Source organism: Asterias amurensis, chromosome 11, assembly GCF_032118995.1.
Source record: "Asterias amurensis chromosome 11, ASM3211899v1".
Classification (NCBI taxonomy): domain Eukaryota; kingdom Metazoa; phylum Echinodermata; class Asteroidea; order Forcipulatida; family Asteriidae; genus Asterias; species Asterias amurensis.
The window spans coordinates 5,844,879-5,864,368 of record NC_092658.1 but is presented as its reverse complement, the minus strand read 5'-3'; the positions used below and the strand labels follow the sequence as shown (position 1 = coordinate 5,864,368).

Genomic DNA, 19,490 nt, shown 5'->3' with positions numbered 1-19,490 from the left:
AAAAAAAATCGACACTTTAAAATGATTTGTTTAGAGGTTAATTTTATTGTACATTCTACATTACATTTTTAAATATTATGAACTACTGACAATAGGCCTATCACACAGACAACCGCAAACGTATACAGCTTTGAACACCAGCCAAAATTAGCAAGTCTGTCATCTCAAATCAACGGATAGCACATGACGATAACATACCAAATAATATAAAAATACTGGCAAAATTTCAGACCAAGACCTGAATAATAAAATAATCAGGGTATATGCCGACCATATCCAAAATCTCTCACAGCAGTCATAAGTCCCATATTGGCATAATACCAATCAACTATTGATGCTTAGCACAGCATACAGTTGTCATTTTTTGCGCCTATGAAGTCCTTTGATGTTGCCGCCGGCTACCGACAAAGGCAGGATTCGTAGGTGAAAGAAAATGTCGGCCCAATCTACATCGCATCATAATTGCCCATTTTCCTAAGCAGCCTTCCACTTATCGCAGGGAAAACCCAAAATAAAAAAAAATATGGAAGGGACAGGAGAGAGGGAGAGGGTGAGGGGGAAAAAACTACAAAGGAATGGTATAACCCGGGCACACAATTGATGGTTTAGCCATAGGCGTATTGTTGGCGTTGAAACGGGCAACTCGCTAATCCAGCTCATCCAGTCCCACTGTGTTTATTCATTCCCTTAAAAAAATCGCTATATGGAGTTCTTTGTCAGCCTTGCAGGCCATGAACTGCAGCGGCGGGTTTCTGCCGCTCCTTTCTGTTTTTATGGCCGATATGCTGCAGAGAGATAAAGCCGGTACGAGCAAAGCAGACCTGGTCGTTGGCGGCAAGATCAGAGAGCCTCGGCTGTTTTTATTAGCGGTGATAAATGATTAACGTCGGCACAGTCCGTCCGCCTCTCTTCTTTCGCTGAATGGGGCCACAATACAGTGTGAGTCTGTGTGCAAGGCGTATCATGAGGAAGGCCTGTATTGAATATGGAAGTGTTTTTTTAGATTGTGCGGGGTTTGGGGTATTTTTCTCTACACTACTTGGATCGGTTTAATCACTGAGGAGAATTGAGAAGTGTAGCTTGTTATAGATTCACATCGTGTTCGTGTTGCCAGTTTCTTTGCCAAGTTCCCCGACAGTTAGTAAAAGTATGATCATAACTATTGATTTTTGTTGTATACGAAATGGTCCAAATGTGTTTTACCTCCAAGCCTCGGTTTGGTTACGTTTATTTAAATGGTGATGAACAAAGGGTTCCGATCCGACCGTTATTAATGATTATAAACATTTGAAGAGAAATCAACAGATTATTTTACAGACTGGAATTTTGCCAAGTTTCCGGCTATTTATTTACTTGCCCTATTTATTATCCATACATTGTTTCCCCTTATGTTTTTGTTTTGATAACTCCGGTTATGTATCAGATCGGATTGTGCACATTAAAAACAAAAGGAAAACATTTCTTTTCAATTATTTTTATACCCATTAATGAATCTACTATTCAAGTTTTGTATTATATTGTCAGTTTCTGTTGATACAATTTTCAGGACTGTACCCTAAGCATGACTGTTTATTACCCTTGTTTACATACCACAGTCAATATAGCACGTCGCCTCCATATTACACAAATCCAAACCGTTTTATGACTTGGTTGTTGTACTAAGATGGCGGCTAACAGATTGTTGTCAATATTGTCACCGATACCTGCCAGCAGCAAACGCTATTTTATAAATTATGGATCCTAAATCTGTCTCCTCCCTGTGATCGGTTTTATTGTGCGTTTTCCCGGCCCCTCCACCTGAGTATGCCCTTCCATTTTGCTCTTAAATCGCGTCAACTGCTTACCCTAAAAAAATGTACAGAAATATTATGGAGAAAAGGCGACCCTAAGAGGCAATTTGGCTCATTTATACAAGGCGCCGTCTTGGCTTGCGCGGAGGCCCGCAGTTGACCGGACCCCGACCTAGCCCGGTCAACGCCAAATTAATTCGTTGGCTGATTTGAATGGAATCGGCAGGGAACATTCAGCGGCTCCATGCCGTATGGGGAGCTCGGGTATAGAGACACACACACACACACCCGCAAGTCTTCTTCCACTGCCATGGATTTTGACGTTGCTCTGGTTTTGGGGGGCTAGCCATTAACACAACTGCACAAAGATCCTTGAATTGGGGCCGTTTGTTTTGCACAATTCATCAATTTAGCCTCCTCATTTTGCCAACAGTAAGTACATGAGTGATGCAGTGAATCATTTTGAAACGGTCTTTTTTTTCTCTGCCTTTCACGCAACGTTGACCCGCTGGACTTCCGTGCGGTCCTTTCTCTCTGTGTGCCTGGCGCTAGAATGCCGAATGCCCTCGGGCATCGGATCATTCTATTCATCAAAAAGGGTAAAACTGCTATACTCGACATAGTTTTACCAATCATCATTTGAACCTCAAGCACAAACATATTGTATAAAAAAGGCCGTCATAGTATTTGTTCAAGCTACATTTATATAAACAATACAAAGAGAAATAGTTCCTTACAGTGGCGGTGTTTATATTAAGATAAGTGACACAAATACAATTGCGCCTCCCCATTTTATGAATGCACGCTTCCGCAGGTCTAAATTGTGCTCCTTTGTGATTGGTGCGGCTTTTCCTTTGAGGTAACGTCACTGCCCTTTGGGAGCCATCGGGCGGCGGGCACATGCTTTGATGTGTTGCACTTTGAAACACACAGAAAAACTTCTCGCAGTCAGAGACGCTATCCGGTAAGTAAAGGACGGAACGGCCCTACAAACTTCGAAATTCCACCTTTTTCACATGGTATTTCTTGTTGAAAATGCTTACATGTGCTGGACGTGAGTTGCCTACGTGTAGTCCTGGATAATAATTGCACCAGCTTTTGGCTGATCGACGTTTGGGGTGAGTGAAATTACGCTTTGTTGACTATTGCACCAGTCAACACGAACGCTTCTCTCGGTCGAGTAGTGAACAGTACATGTACATGTAGTTAGTGCTGCTCTGTGTGTAACCATCACGGCATGGTTTGAACTACAATCGCCTCTTGTACGTACCGTCGTACAACCTACTAAAGGGAATACATGGCTGTATCACAAGTGATAAAGCCTTGGTGGTGGTGAAGGGTTACATTGTGTGTTAAAACGAGCTTGATATTACTGGCTTTTTGGGGCTGATTTCGGCGGTTAGAGCTAGCTCTCTCTACAGGAAGCTGTCCCAGCAACAAGGTTACTTACGGATTGTCTTCTCAACATGGCATGACCAAGCTCGACCTCCGTACGTATTGAAACCCATTGGCTGTAGTGTGTAGTAAGTCAGTGTACATGTATTTGGCACTATCGTGCAACTAAAGACATCTGGGCTGTGATTTTTAAGCTACCCCATTTTCAAATGTTATCCAGACTTGTAATTGGATGTTGAAGTAAATTTGAGGTTTGTTATATGATGCTTTTTCTTTTCAAATGCCAGTGTTGTTTTGTTTTGATTACTGACAGTTGGAAAGCAGCAATTTTATTTTATTTGTGTAAGAATACATTTTAAAAATTTATTTTATTTTTTTGTCAAAAAGCAAGAATAGCCTTTTTGTAAGTATATTTCCAATTTGTTCAAAATAAATCCAAAACAATTCACTTTGACACAGAGTAAACTGTAACTATGGCTATGATTGACAGCTAAATGAAATAATTGTATTCAATTAATATTCTGGAAAAAATGCTGTGTATCTGACAGCCGTCATGTTATTTATAATTTGGGGGTAAAACTAAACAATTAATTTTTGGTCGAAGTAAGTGAAAAGCGACAATTGGATTTGCATTCATTTTTGTTTTTGATAGTGTATTAAATAGGTTACATTTTAACTTTTGACTTGAAAACATCTTTGAACATTTTTACCTTGTAGGTCATGTACCCCGTATGGAATAGAAATAACCAACTGTGATGATCATTTAAACAGAGAAGGAACCAGACTATTTTTCCTTCTTGCCTCATACTGGTTCCTGGTATGAATTAAAGAAAAAACACCTGCAAATAAATAAGAAGTTTCTAACAACAATAAGTAAAAGCAAAGAAACGTGTCATGGACAAATTCAATTATGTATAAATCGCACAAGAGAAGGCCATGGCTGTTTTAACTTTGATTAGTCTTACTCGTTTTATAAATGGATTTTTGCGGATTTAATTAGGTCATCTTTAATGGTCACACGTCAATAGAGCAAGGTCACGCTATAAAGCTGCATGGGTTTCAGCTAATACTTTGTCAACCCAGATTTCAGATTTTACGTTGTTACGTGTTCATTTTTTTGTACTGAGTTTTACGCAAAAATTATTAAGACTTTCATTTCGGTTGTCTGTATGGCCATAGAGCCTTTGCTTTGTTGCATTTGTAACCATGCAGGCTGCCGTTTGTAATTTACACAGTTCAGAAAAAAGGGTGGACAACAAAAACTCTGGCTTAAAATTCATGTATTGTAGTTTGAGAATTTGAGTCGCACAATTGTTAAGCCATTCATAAAAAATGTATTATTATTTTTAATGTATTTTTTTTTTCTGTTTGCAGAAAGTTTGTTCAAATTAATATCCGACTGTTAATTTTTATAAACAACAGACAGATATTTTTATGTTTCAATGTCAGCTATTTTCCTAGTAGACCACTTGAGTTATTTCCAGCCTGTGGGTCAGGCTGGTACAGTTATCAAGCATAATGTACTCTACTGGAGGAAAGAATGCACACTCTAACAAATCCCCATGGTATGCATTTTGTAGTGTGATTTCAAAAAACACACAAGTGAAAATGAACGACAGTGCAGTTAATACACTGGCAGATGGTGAATTGAACTACTATAAATGCATGAACTAAAAGCAGTTATCTACGTTAGTACTTAATATTAAAATAAAATATGGATTTCCAGAACTTCCAAAAGACTGAGTTTTTTTAAAAACCCAATCACAAATTTGTTCAAGGTTAATTTTTTTTAAATGACCTTAAAATAAGTGGAGTACATGGACCATGTAAAAAATGTCATGGAGGAATTATTCGTCAAAATTATTGGAATCAGGGTTAGTAAAATTTCAAAGGTGAATGGGGGGGGGGGGGTGATTGTTTAGATCCATAATTATTTTAGGAGGCTCCTAAGGAGACTATATATAAAAAAAACTCTGAGCATTTGATGAAATAAGAGACAGAAGTCTTGGGTCTTTGCCCAGGGGGGAGTTGGTTTTGTTCCAGAATCAACTACAGGGTTCTTGTGAGATGACCTCGTTTGAGGTATTGGAACCAGATTAAAAACATTCTCGTAGACTCTTGTGTTGGTTGTGTGTGTTCATATTGGATGGGTTTTAAGTAGTGTTTCTACCGCAGGCATCTGCTGATGAGGTTTTTTTTTTTTTTTCAAGGGATTTTGTAAACTTTAGGTCAGTACTTTATTTTCATGTTTTTTTTTCAAAGGATTTTTTGTATAACTGGAGGCACTCTGTACCCAAATTTTGGTAGTGTGGTCTAAGGATTCTGAGGTATTTTTGGGTAAAAGGGTTTGGTGGTGTTGAACGAAACAAAGTTCATCTTTGAATGTTATTAGTAAAATTGTGCCTCGTGCTTTGGTATCAAATCTTAGTTTGTGTAATGCTTATCATTTTTATGTAACTTTGTAAGTATGTGTTTTATTGTTTCTTCAAATATTCTGACTTGGCGTTTAACTTTCTGATTTAGTTTCACAATCAATTTAAAACCCAAGAGACGGAGGGTCGAATAGTTGACTGTAATTTATCTGGACTCGAATGTGACTGTAGTTGAATTATATGTATTTTTTTAAGTGAACTTATCAACGAAAGCCAATCAGTTTTAAGGTGTGAAATAAGGAAATTGGGTTCATTTCACACTCATTGGTCAATTTTTTCCTGTGGAAATCTGCCGTTGGTGTTTGTTGGTGACCCTTGCGCATTACATTTGTGCTGCTTGGGTTACTTCTTACACGCTCGATGTCCCAGAAGGGAAGGGATAAACTGAAAATATGAAGGGGGTGTAATTATACGCAGGGTATATGGTACAACAGAGATTTGTAAGTCGATAAATTATGCGTGCATTATAATTACTGATCCTTGTAAAATTTTGTTGCAGAAGTACTAACTTGTGATTTTAAACTGACTTTTATGGTATTTTTTTATAAATTTTCAGGGATTAGTTTAAAGGATTTCTTTACAATCGGAAATATAGAGGTATGGCCCACAATTATGTCATTAAGTTTGGTCTTTTACTCAATTTTATCTTGGACATTTTTTGTGCACTTGAAGAAGGGCTTGTGAGAATTACTTGTATTGCTGTCCAGTCTAAAATTGTAGAGAGTGCGTTATGTAATGCCCATTTGTGTTCAGAACCAGAAGGTTTTTTTCATCAAGCTTTCTGCAATTCTTGCTTCTTTTGGTGGGACAATTTTAATGGTTTATGTGAACATTTTCCCACATGAAATGTCCAGAGCAGTAAATCATCCGTGACTATAAAAAGACATTAAAACTGGAGATTGCTGGGATGTAGAAAACAGACTTGTTTTTACTGCCCTCCCATAGTTTTTATAACACATGGAACCTATGCTGTGGTCAGAGGGGGCCCCTTTTTTCTTTTTTTCTTCAGTGCACCAATGATCTGTGAGGACATGTGGCAATGTGTGCTCAGTGGACAAATTCCTGAGTGTTACATAACAGGCGTGCATTCATTACACAGGGGGCAATTTGGGCAGACTCTAGTGCTCTCCATTACCATTTGCATATGGGATTACTCATTAACATAATTCTTTGTCTCTTCTGTTGTTGCAGGTTTATTCAGTTGGTGATAGGAGTTGAAAGGGTGTTGTGCATAGTCGAGTTGTCATCCATTGATCAAGTTATCCCTATCTCACAGCACTTATGAATTTCCAATCCTGAACCCACTGGATATACTGTGTGAGGTTTTTTTTTTCTTCAAGCAGAAGGAGACTGTGTTTTCAAAAATTGGGAAGATAAATTAAGGAGACTCCTCATGCTGCTGGTGGACATCTTTTCGCCAAATTGTGCGCATTCCGCGGCGCCATGACACTTCAGGTATATCACTATATGGCAGATTGTGGTGGAAACTTCACTGAGAATCTCCCAACAAGTCAGCGGCCACCTGTGCCGGGTGAAGAGAATGAAACGGTGTCGACCAGCTCAGTCAGCATCACCAAGGAACGGTCACCCTCGGCAACACCGCGTCGGTCGACACTCATGTCGGCCATGAAACTTGGACTTGGAGGTAGAGAGGAGGATGAGGCTCCTCTTGGGTTCGAACCCGAAGGGTCGGCGTCCGTGACGCCACCCTACACTCGTTGGACTGAAAGCCTACACGCCTTACTCTCCGACGAGGATGGAATATGCTTATTCAAGCAGTTTCTTGTACAGGAAAAAGCTCAGGACCCTCTTTTATTCTGGTTAGCCACCGAGGGATTTAAGAAGAAATCAGCCGACGATCCAAAACGGAACGAACTAGCCAAGGTCATATATAAGAAGTTCATCAAAGCAGACGGTCAACAAGCGGTGAAAATATCCTCAACGTTAAGAACTAACATAGCGGGCATGGTCCGCAGCTCAGTATTCGATGAGTCCCTGTTCGACCCCGCCCAGGGCGAGGTGGAGGAGAACATCCGGGAATCAACCTATCCAAGTTTTCTCAAGTCAGATATATACGTGCAATACATAAACAATGGTGGAATAAGTCCCAAGAGTAGTGAGTGCAGCTCCAGCGGTGAGAACTCACGAGTAACAGGTTACCTGCCAACCTTACCTGAGGATGCCGAACTCACTGATATCCCGTCTGGGGAAAATGCTGCATTAAATCAGGGACAGGTGCCTCTAACGATGGAGATGCTGATGAAGACTTCGTTTCACCGACATTCGACGAGTAAAACACAAGAAGGGTATGTATAATTAATGGCTCGGTTTTAACGGACAATGAACACCAAAATGTGTCTTGAAGGTCGAACTGGTCGGACACCTCTTTTGACTTGTAAAGAACACAGAGTACATCAAATGGTTACTGTATGAAACAGGCGATCAGGCAATGATCGCATTGAACAATAACTTGAACCAGTTTATTTCACTTGCTTGAACCAGTCAATACAGATTTTTAAAATTTTGGTTGAACAGAGGAATGTTAACTAGAGCGAGATTTGAATGTGATCTAGCACTAGTTAGCGGTTTCTTTCTGGAACTGATTTTTTTTCCTGCCATATACTAACTTAGGTTGATCACTGCGATTTGTCTTATTCCATTCAAAACATGATTGTGTGGGGGGGGGGGGGGTGAGGGTCATACGAAAAGGTCATGGACACTTATAAGGCTTTTAAATCTAAGATACTGACAGTGGCTCGTTGGCGAGATAGAATTTTTAAATCATCAAAAAAACATGGAGTCTTCCAGAGGATTTCATGGTTATCGGGCTGTCCGTATTTGAAATTAGGCTTAACCCTTTTTTGGAGGGAGGCTTCTTTGATGAGAGACTTTTTCCAGGGTGTATCCACTGTTGACCTGAATGTAAAGACGAAATCAGGGATTAAGGCCAGAAGGAAATGGCCCCTCCAAGGTGATAAATTAAAGCGAAAAACAAACAGTCGGACTGCTCCATTTCTGGGCTGTGTTTATTCCATAGATGTGTAGTGGTGTGTGTGTGTTTACAAGGATGTTTACATGCACTTGAACAATTTATATCCCAAGATCAAACAAGTTCAGCTGTCTCTCTGTCCAGGGGGGGTGGGGGCACTTTGGTGGATATTTTATGCGTTTGTGTGCAAAATATTTGTATCTGGTCTCTGTTAAAAAAAAAAAATGTATTCTGACTTAACTGGTGATCTCCATAAAAGTAGTTAAGTTTTTCTAGATGGAGCATTGTAAATATGTTTTACCTCGATTATTTTTTTTCTTATAGTTTGTCCAAAATAAGAGGGTTAGAATGTTTGGTATTTTTTATAAATTTTTAAATTTTTGTTTGTGCGATTAGCCCATAATGGTCAAAAGGGTGAACCGTGGTATTTATTAGTGTTAAGTTAGCTATGAAAGTGATATTCTGATTGTAATGATAACATGCTGGAACAAACTGTTACGGCATTGAATGGGCTGGTTTATCACAAACTGCGGTAATTATGCAATTCAGTGTGCATGTAGGGGTAGTGCAAACTCGTAACCAACAGGCTTTGACCTTTCCAAATTAGCCATTTAAATGATGCATTCTGGTGAAACTGGTTGTGAAGCACTTCTATTTTGGTGGACCGTGATAAATCGAACCTTAGTGCGTCTTTGCACGAATGAACCATTACAGAAAGATTTACTTAAGTACATTGAGGCATACTTCAAAACTATACAAAAGTCATGGTAACCTGTTTCGCGACACAACAAAATCACTTGAAAATATCATGTTTTGTTTTGCTATAAACTTATAGCAATTTGTCTGGACTTGAGCTAGCGATAAAATCTGGAAATTGAGTTTTATGCATGCATAGCTAGTTTAGCTGGTTACATTAATTATTTTTTCGTCAAAAGATTAATTTTGGAGAAAAACAAATTGTTACTGGTAACCTTTGTTTCCTGATAAGGTACAAGTAGCCAAACAGCCCTGATCCCCTAATCTGTGCGCTTGTTTACCCTAATTGATAACCCATGTAATGTACCTACTTGGGTCACTGCCTACTGACCTTCCAACGCAGCCGCTGCAACTTTTGGACTCTGATTTTAACCTTTGAATACTTCCCATTTTGAGCAGTGCTGTGATAGCGTGTATAATTTGATTGGAACTTCTCTTTGGTGCAATACCATACTGTGCTGCATACACTGCTTATGATAGGTTTATCCACATATACACTGAAATGACATTAAATTCATAAAATCCTAGCCAATGCAAACAATCACCGATGTTGGCGCCAAGGTTTGGACTGATAAAAAAAAACATGTATTGCTCCACAGCCGCACCAACGACATGACTATAGCATGCTAAACATGAACAGACAAAACGTACTAGAGATGTTAAGGGCTTATCTTATACGCAAAGCTTGTGCCCCATATCAAAATACAGCCCATGTGATTGGCTCAGTTGTACATCGAAGGAGGGTGCTCACGTGTGTGAGTCACTAAGGCAATTATGTTCGCAGCAGATGCGAAAACCCTGCATTTTATGACTCCCTAAATAAATGTGCTCTGCTATATTTTTGTTCTCTCAGAGATGGGCCCAGTGTATTTAACTGACCAACCCAGCTTCGACCTCATGAGAGAAAAAAAAGAGAGAAAATAGAATAAGTCCTAGCTGTTGTAAAACGCTTACAACCCAAATATTGGACCGATGGTATAAAGTGGGGGAAAAAGATAAACATAAATTTTGTGAGATGATGATAATTTAATTCATAAAAGGAAACAAACAATTTTCTTTTTCTCTCAGAAAACTGTTATTCCTGTCTTGAAAGGGATATAGATTATGTTTATTGCACTTTCACGGCGATAAACTCTGCATAGCTTCAATAGCATAGCATAAAAAGGAAACCAGCCAAAATACATGGACCATTTTGTTTGCTCCATTTGTGACTGATGTTACAAACATTATTGCTCACTAAAAAAACGTTAATTACTTTTCTCCGTTTAAGCAGCTCAATGAGATTGCACCCTGGTCTAAATCGTCAAAGTTTTGCAAAATTACATATTTGTTTTTTTTACATTCCCTCAAGCAGAACATTTCACATTAAACTTTTGAAAACGTGCCAGATGACAACAGAAACAGAGGTGTTTAATGTTTATTATCGAGAAAGGAGTGTTGATCAAACCCTTCTGATAATAAATATTTTGATGATTTAAAAAAAGAAGAAGTAATAAACCACAATACAAAGGAAACTGACTGGGTAGATTATTTCTAGGTACATCAAATTTGAACACAGACAGTTGATTGCAAAACGCCTGTACACTTTATTTCCTTTAAAAGCCCTGGACTGTTTTCAGATTGATGAATGAAATGAATCCACTTAATAGGATTTTAACAGTTAAATCCTCCAACCCTAAAAACAACTCTTCTCATAAAAAAATCCTGAAAAAACCCTCTGCTAGGGTTGGATTTCATACAGTTTCAAAAATTAATGACTAGCAGGGGGAAAAAAAGGAACCATAGAAATAAATTTACTTCTAACAGTTGCAGAGTTATTCACCCAAGAGGTGATTGGTGGGAGATAAAAAAGAAACTATGCAACTCGTAAAAAGAAAAAAAAGAAAAAAAAGCAAGCAACAGTTTGTACACTTCTTCAGATGACGTCCATAAAAAAGCTATGCAATCAAGCAGGCTGGCTCCATCAGAGATGTAAAACCGCTCTCTTATTAGAAAGACCACAGACAAATAAAACTCACAAAAGACTGCTGGATAATAAAGCGAGGCCATAAAACGTCAAGCCCCATAAAGTTTTTGTAACTGCACCTTGAAATGGCCCCTGGTTAAAATGAGATCAGTATACGGTCTGTGTGGCTGGGAGAGGGAAACCAAATGGAAAGAATTTTGACTGTTGGTGTAAATGGTGTCATTTCTGTTCGAATTTTTTTATATATATATTTTGTTTACCCCAGCAATAATAAACCCAGTTGAGAGTGGTAGCTTTGTGAAGTGGTTCACAGACTTGATTGATAACACTTGTTTTTTATATGAATGGGATTTATCTATTTGAAAGGAGAATTTAAGTACACAAACCAAACATAGTTTCATATAGGCCTTAGGCCTCTACTATAAGTGCAATCAAGGTTTTAGCCAGGATTAAGTGAAAGGATGTCCAAATTTGTGAGTAATTTAAAAATTGGGTGTTCAAACTGTTCACCCACAATACATTTACATGAAACTTAGATAAAACAGGGTGTCCAAAAGACTCACGGATATCCCTCTGGCTAACACTATGTAAGAGCAATTGGATTCAATATGTATAAAAAAAAAAACAGTTGATAGATAAAATCTAGTCACCCCCCCCCCTCCTTTTTTCCTTTGACTGAAATCACAAAGTACACTAAATTTATCAACCCCCTGACTGTACATTCTGAGATACAATATTAGAGTCAATGTCGTGCTACACTAGTGGGTTGCTTTCTCAATTACGAAGGGCACATAGCGTGGATGGTTCGCTGTGACCTTGCTGACCTATCCAGTTGAAGTCAATCTCTCCGAGCAGAGAAAACCAGAATTCCCATGTTGCAGTCCGCCAACCATCTGTGCAATGCATAATCAGTTTGCAGTGTGGCTGTATGTGTGTAATGAAGGGATCCATTTTAAGTGAGGGTTGTGTTGGTCTGGGGAGCATGCATTAGGCAAAGGTTAAGGGGACCTTGGGTGGACAAAGCCAGGTCTTGGCTTCAGTTCAGGGAAAGTTGGCCCCCCTGGGTGTCTCTGGGGATAAAAGCCAATTAGGAATGGCCAGAGAGTGTAGAATTATCAAAATTCTTCACACTCTTTATGGAACCGTTCTGTGGCTCGAATACACTGACAAAAAATAATCAATGCTTTTACTTTTTGTTTCATATAATTTATTGTTTTTCCCCTCATTGTAGACAAAAATGCCTGCTATCAGGCCCTTATGTTACGAGGTTCCCTGTGTTCTTTTGCAATTATGTACAGTGTGTGTATGGATACTGAATCTCACTGAAATGGTACCAGACTACTGAGGTTACATACATTAACATAATTAAGAAGAGGCAAATGTGTGTCCTGGACCTTTCCTTTAATATATTTTATTTTGAGATCGGAGGCAATTCTTTACTTAACTCTAAAAAAAATTTTAGTTTGTTTTATCCTGCATAATAGACAACATTTTTTACAAATCTGCCGACATACGCATAAATATACATGTAGCATGCAGTTTCAACATTTATGTAATGAATGTCTTATAGCCAAGATGCTGTAAAAGTGCCTCGCTACATGTAAGTTTTAAATGTTTCCTTGAAGATGCCTTGAAGTGTTTGAAGCATCTGACTGCTCAGTAGTACATAAAAAACAAAAGCACAGCTGCCAAAAATGAAAAAAAAAGCAAAACATCTCATGCTCATGGTAAACATTTACACACAGGTCATCCTGCTTTTTTCCCAAAATGCATGATTGGATAATAACGTAAAGGGTCTTTTGCCTTCGTTCATCCATAAACTGGTTCGCCTCCGTTGGATAATTTGAGTTGGATTGATCACCACCAAGTTGAGTGGAGTCACACTGGGTCTGGGAACAGACCTGTATTGAATTTGGAGGTCAAAGATCAAGGTCAAGAAGGTTGTTGTTGATGATGTGGATTTTTCGTTGGAATAAAATAAGTACATGTCGTACATGTAGTTTGCAAAAGTTTAATACAGATGAGACAAGGCCCAAGTTCACACAAATGGATGTTAACTGGTACTCTAGCTCAAAAATATGTGTTGGGTACCAGGCAGAAATTAGGGGATAAGATCATTCAAAACTTCACTTCCGTTTTATTATGGTTTTTTTACGCTTTAAAAATTGTGTACATTTATACTTGCTGGGGCCCCCAAATAAAAACAAATACAAAAGTTAAGGCACAACTCTGACATCTTGTATGACTCATTCCCCAAATTATTATTTTAAATTAGGTGGAATAGGAAAAAATAAAAAAAAAACATCCCTTAAATTTCTGTTTTGATGATCCGAGCAGCCCTTGACATAATTTTGTTCACGTTGAATTTTTTTAACCAGAATTATAAAAATACCGTTTACATGTTGAAACAAACACATGTACATTTTAGTCGCCCGGGTTACTGTTCATGCAGTTGTAAATCCTAAACTATGTTTCATCTGTGTAAGAGATATTAATTCCAAATGGTTAAGAATTCAACTTATGGCTTGGTATAAAAAGAAAGATGTCTGCCACTTGAGAAATAGGTCCTCTATCGTACATGTACAAATAATTGCATTCGAAAATCTAGTGGCACATGTACATCACAGGCGTACAGTATACGATCATACGCAATGTATGCATTCCCCCATTATGGGGGCGTATTTGAACAGAAGTTTCCGGATACTCATTTTACGCAAATACCTCCAGGATTATTGGCCCAGGTTCATGTAGGATAACATTCCTACTGTTATTAAATTGACGGTCGCCGTCGTGGCTAGCAATCCCAGAATGCCAAGGGAGGAGGACGCGAGAAAGAGGAAAAAAAAATCTTCTTAATAACCGTGCCCAGATGCGCGATAGATCAGTGAATCTCTTGTGTTGTAATGACCTAGTGCCCATATAATTGCTCTAACAGCACGGGGATCTACGAACAGGCACTACCCTGATCATCATATTCCGAAGATAAATGGAATGACCCAAGATTTCCTATTTGCTACTCTACCTGAGAAAAATAGGGCAATGAGGTACTCAAGCCGGTGGGGTGTCTGGATGTCTTTTGGACGCCCCGTTTTAAAATTGGACGCCCTATTTTATATCTGTCATTCACATTAAATTGTATTATACGTGTAGGTAAACAAGTTGGACGTCCCACTTTTTACGTTTCCAGTAATTTTTGGACGCCCCATAACCAACTCCTGGCTAAAACCTTGAAAATGAGATATAAAGACATGTCATGTGAATGTTTTTTTTTTTTTTTTTTTAAATAGATGCCAAAAAATCAGCTCCTTGCATTTTTTTTGTGGCTGTCTGGTCTAGGTGCCTGTGGCTCTGTAAAACAACATTTATGTACATGTAGCAGAATACAGTCCAAAGTCCTTTGTTGTTTATTTTTTTTGTGTGTGCATTACTTGCCGGTATGGTAACCCTATACACGTGAAATCTACATGTGCACGGCTAGCCGCATGTTGTGGCCTAGATGATATTTGGATGCATTGCATTGTACATGCGACTATATTCTGTCCAATCGATGTTTAAACTAGTTGATTGTAAATAAATCAAACGTAATATAAGATTGTAGGAATCAACACTTTGTGAGTCAAGGTTGAAGTGCTAATTATACAAAACAATTAATTTGTGAAAGGATTTCATGCACTCTATTAATAAATGCATCAATCATTAGTAACAAATTCAGTTTTTGTTCACTGCCTCAAAATAAGTCATGATTTTTGTTTTTCTACCTGCAAATCCCCATGTCATTTTCTACGGTGCATAATGATAGTACAGTCATGCCATTCTATTCAGCATGATCAATGCACACTATGTGTAGAAACCAACTGTAGCTGGTACCCTGTATAAAACTCTCATATGTACACACACATTTAACAGCATGCATTTTGCACACATGTAGCCACGGCCAAATATAAATGCAATTTTCCAACAGCCTTACACACAACACATCTACTACTCTAGACAACTTTAACATGTAAACCAATCCATTACTGTAAACAAATCAAGTTTAATACACCACCCACCCCCCTTTTTACCTTCTCAAAGCACACTTTACAAAATGAGTTTCACATCCTTTGCAGGTATTGCAATTGCCCTTGTTAGTATTGAGTCCTTTATAGGCAGATGGCATTTAGGCGGCAAACATCAAAGGACAGGGAGAGTAGAGGTTTTGTAATGCATGTAGGTCATACAAGTCCAGGGCTAGAAGTAGTATCTCTTGCACTAATAGTTTGAGTGCAATACTCCAGGTATCGTATTCCTGAAAAGATGTCAGTTACAGTTACAACGCTGGGTTGACAAAAAGAAAGCAAGGATGGGGGAATTAAAGCCATACCAAAATGTGCTTGAAAAAAAATTGTGCTGAATTTTTGTGTGTGCTTTTTCATGACTTCGACGGTCTACATGTATCATGTACAAATGTATATAAATGTACAGATTATGTGGTTTTACAAGACTTTGTCAAACAACAGATGTTGGATTTGTAGTTTGTTGTGTTTTTTTAGTATTGTAACTCAAGTTCTAAATTAGAAACTATTATTTGAAAAAAACAGGAAACTAAATTTTGTGAGGAATTGGGAGAAGGAATCAAGAGAGAGAAAAAAACCACAGTATTTAATTTTGGTAGTTTATGAAATTGAGTGCAGTCCTAAATTTGTTGCTTAAAAACAACTTAAAAACATTGTGAGTGGTTTTCGTGTGAATATTTTCTTACATAAAATGAAAATGGGGCCAGATGTTGCATTGTCATCCCCCCATGATGGATATGTTCTTCCCCAGTTATTCTTGGTTTAGAGTCCATCCTGTACAGGGCCCCGCCATTGACCCTTTGTGTTTGTCCAACCAGTGACTGCCTTTTCTCCTGCTCCGACCTGCTGATCACTCAAGCACAAACTCTGTAACCATAAAAGCTGTCCATTTTCCCTGTATCGCACTAAAAAAATCAGCCTCCTGTAAGCCAACACAAAACAGGAGGCTTTTATTTCCCTCTCGTCTCAAACTATACGGAACCATGGGGGGATTGGTCTCCAACTGGGCAAGCAGTGTGGCCGAAAAATTGTGTTGATCTAATCCTTGTCGGGGTAGGAAACTGGCAAATGGCCCATGCCACAAATAAAAAAAGAAAATTCTTTAAAAGAAGTGTCGGAGAGTGCTGTGAACTTACGCCTGATTTTGGGCGATAGGTTAGTGACCAAAAAAAAGAGAGATGATGTTTGTCACCTGAGCTTTTTAATGTGATTCCACCCGAGTGGTCACAGAGAAAATATCTGTAATTGGCTGAGTGCCTTTTATTGATTTTTTTTTTGTGTGGTGAGTTTCAGGTGCGAATGTAGAAGACACTTTTTTTTTGCTCAGGATTGTTTTCTTCTTTTTGTGGTTTGGATTTTGCCAATTTTAGAATTTTTTTCTTTTTTTACATTGACTGAAATCCTGAAATTCAAAGAAGGTCTTAGAAGGATATCCGCTTTTACTGTAAGTTTAAAAGCATGTTGGTCTGGAATATTCAGTATTAAATCATGGATGAATAGGGTGCTAGAAAATCATTTTGCATGTCAAAACTGCCCCCAAAACTTGTATTATAATAAAATAAAAACATTTTAGGAGAAGTCTCGGACTTAACAAGGAAATTACTAAAAGTTTGTTTTTGAAGAGGTCAAATTCAGTTTTGTAAAAATACACTCATTTTTCAATATATGCCCTCAAGACAATCGGAAACAAATAGATAGTCTCTAACGTCACGAAAAAAATGGTGTAAAATAATATTTTATCTTTTGGGGACCTCACCCCAGACCTGCGAGCCATTTTTCATGTCATTGCCTCGGTGCCCATGTAGCTACAGTAGAAATGTACAATTTCCTTATAGGATGCTCTTTTGTGAGGAGAAAATGCCTCGTGGTGTCTTTGCCCTTTCAAAAAACGAAGCCTGTACCATGCTTGAAAGCTGTGACAGCCTCGTCCAAGACTCCTCCCCACCCAAAGACTTCCCTCTTGCCAGCGCCAAGGAAAACACCTTGGCGTCCATTTTGGTGTTGTCTGCAGTTTTTAACAGGTGATATTTCTTTTCTCCTTTTGTGTGACAGGCGCTATTTAAAAGGAAGCAGCGCCAGAGTACTCAGTCCATACCATCCAAGCTTCACGTCTTTCGCGCCGGCCGTTTCCACTAACGATTCTGAGTTACAGAGCTTATCGAGCGATGCTATCTCTGATGATACAATGTCGCTCACGGACTCGAGTGTGTAAGTAGTACATGAGTAATACTATGTTTGGTTGACAGGGGGGAGGGGGCGATGGTAATTTCAAGGCAAGGATCTTGAGTGACTTGACTTAAGGAATATGCAGATGTTTGTGAAGAAGACACGCTTGTCAGTTTTTGAAAGAAAATCATTGAAACAAAGAATAAAATAGCTCTTTGTAAAAAAAGAGAGAGAACTTTGTAGATTTATGTTAAAAGAATTTATGTTCCTTAGGGCTTTTAATGATTTCTTGGCGCCATCGCTTTCAAATTTGATCAATATTGTGTACAAAAATATACATAATTGAACAAACAAACAAACAAACAAACAAACAAACAAACAAACAACAAATAAATACATGTACGTGTAAATGAATATAATATTATAGATACAGGGTGAGAGAGAATCTGTTGTTTTGCAACAGATAACAGACAACCTGAAAAAAACAAAGCAATTTTGTTGTTAATGTCGGTGAAAGTCTTTGACGCTTTTAATTTGGAGAATATTTATCCAAATAAAAATTCACAAAAGAAGAAGCCACAGTTCTTTGAGATCTGAACCCTGCTTTTATATCTAGTTCAAGAATGAAGCCAAAGACCCCCACAAGTACAGCATCCAAACATTGCTTCTTTTAAGAGTAGAATTGTTTATGTCGGCATTTCTGGGATTACTTTTTATTTTTAATGATCTCAGATTTACGTGCAATTTAGGGATCCAGTCTCGGGTAGAAAAGTCAGGAGCCAAGTCATATCGCCCAGATCAGAAAGAGAAAAAAAAGCCCAATCATTAGAAAGGAGCCCTTTGAGATTTCAGGGGGGGTCGAAGAAAAAGTTGTAAGGGCCCGCCGACTTAAACGAAGTCTTACTCAATGACCCAGTTATGATCTTATCGACAAATTGGGTTTGCTTCATCCTGGCAAGGATAATGAAATCAGTCAAACGCCTCGGGTACAAATGCAAATCATGTCTGGGGGACTGGATTCAATGGATAAAACCCATCATGTTGGATCAGATACATGATTATTGACACAATTCGAAAAGACAATTTTCCAATCAGCATGAAGATGTATTTTTCACCCCCCCCCCTCCTTTCTTGGTTTTCAATGCCAAATATTTGGGGTATTTTCCCCTCCTTTTTTTACTTTTGAGCCAAGCCTGTGCTGAGGAAGTACTGTGCCGACAATGGCGCGACAATGCCGTTGTTTGCCCGGTGTTTATAACGGTCAGCGCTATCTAAAAGACTCTAATATGAAGTCAATCGCACGACTGAATGACTTGTGGTATTTTCCATTGTGCGGGCTTTTATCTCGGAATCAAATTTTCATAAGCAGGCGTCCCTTTGTGCTGCCGCCATGCTCCTTTTTGCATGCCGTCAGCTAAGAAATCTCCCGATAAACGTCTATTTGAACATGCCTCCCTGACCAGCTTGTCTAGGGGAAAAGCGGCAGCTATTGAAGTCGAGTGCCTAACACGTCGCTTCCACGCCAGCCTGTTTGTATTGCTTTCCTCTGCACTATACAAGCGCTGCCTGGCTGTCAGAAATTTCGCCAGATTAAAAAAATGGATGTCGGCATTGTCTGACTGTTTTTTTGATCAAGCCCCCAAAGTGGAACTGCCTGCATTTTTTGAACTGTAACAGTTGTTGCTGTCTTCCCCTTGCTTGAAATTAACTCTCCCCCTAACCCCCCCTGGAGATCGGGGCAGTAAAAGCGGAGACTGCTTCAGTTCAGGGGTTTTTGAGTTGATTTTTCCGACGTAATTCAATTTGATTGTGGCGGCAAGTGAAACAGAAGGCACCGTGTGTCACAGGACACTGCTTCGGATCAAGCTGGGAGACATGGCTGGTCCCACAAGCAGCAGGTTTCTATTCACAGGTTCACACTGCCAATTACCAAATATAACA

The 19,490-nt window shown here is 38.8% G+C and overlaps 1 protein-coding gene across 2 annotated transcripts in view; it reads left to right on the top strand.

The window, feature by feature from the left end:
• The first annotated feature begins 2,693 nt into the window (after nucleotides 1-2,693).
• Nucleotides 2,694-19,490, top strand: part of LOC139943967 (axin-1-like) — a 38,338-nt gene continuing 21,541 nt past the window's right edge. The window contains exons 1-3 of one of the 2 annotated variants that reach the window (XM_071940883.1): nucleotides 2,694-2,754; nucleotides 6,809-7,923; nucleotides 17,436-17,591. In XM_071940883.1, coding sequence (XP_071796984.1) covers nucleotides 7,061-7,923; nucleotides 17,436-17,591 — 1,019 coding nt within the window. In that variant the 5' untranslated portion in view covers nucleotides 2,694-2,754; nucleotides 6,809-7,060. Of the gene's footprint in view, nucleotides 2,909-6,808; nucleotides 7,924-17,435; nucleotides 17,592-19,490 lie in introns of both variants that reach the window. The other variant, XM_071940884.1, reaches the window with a different exon arrangement.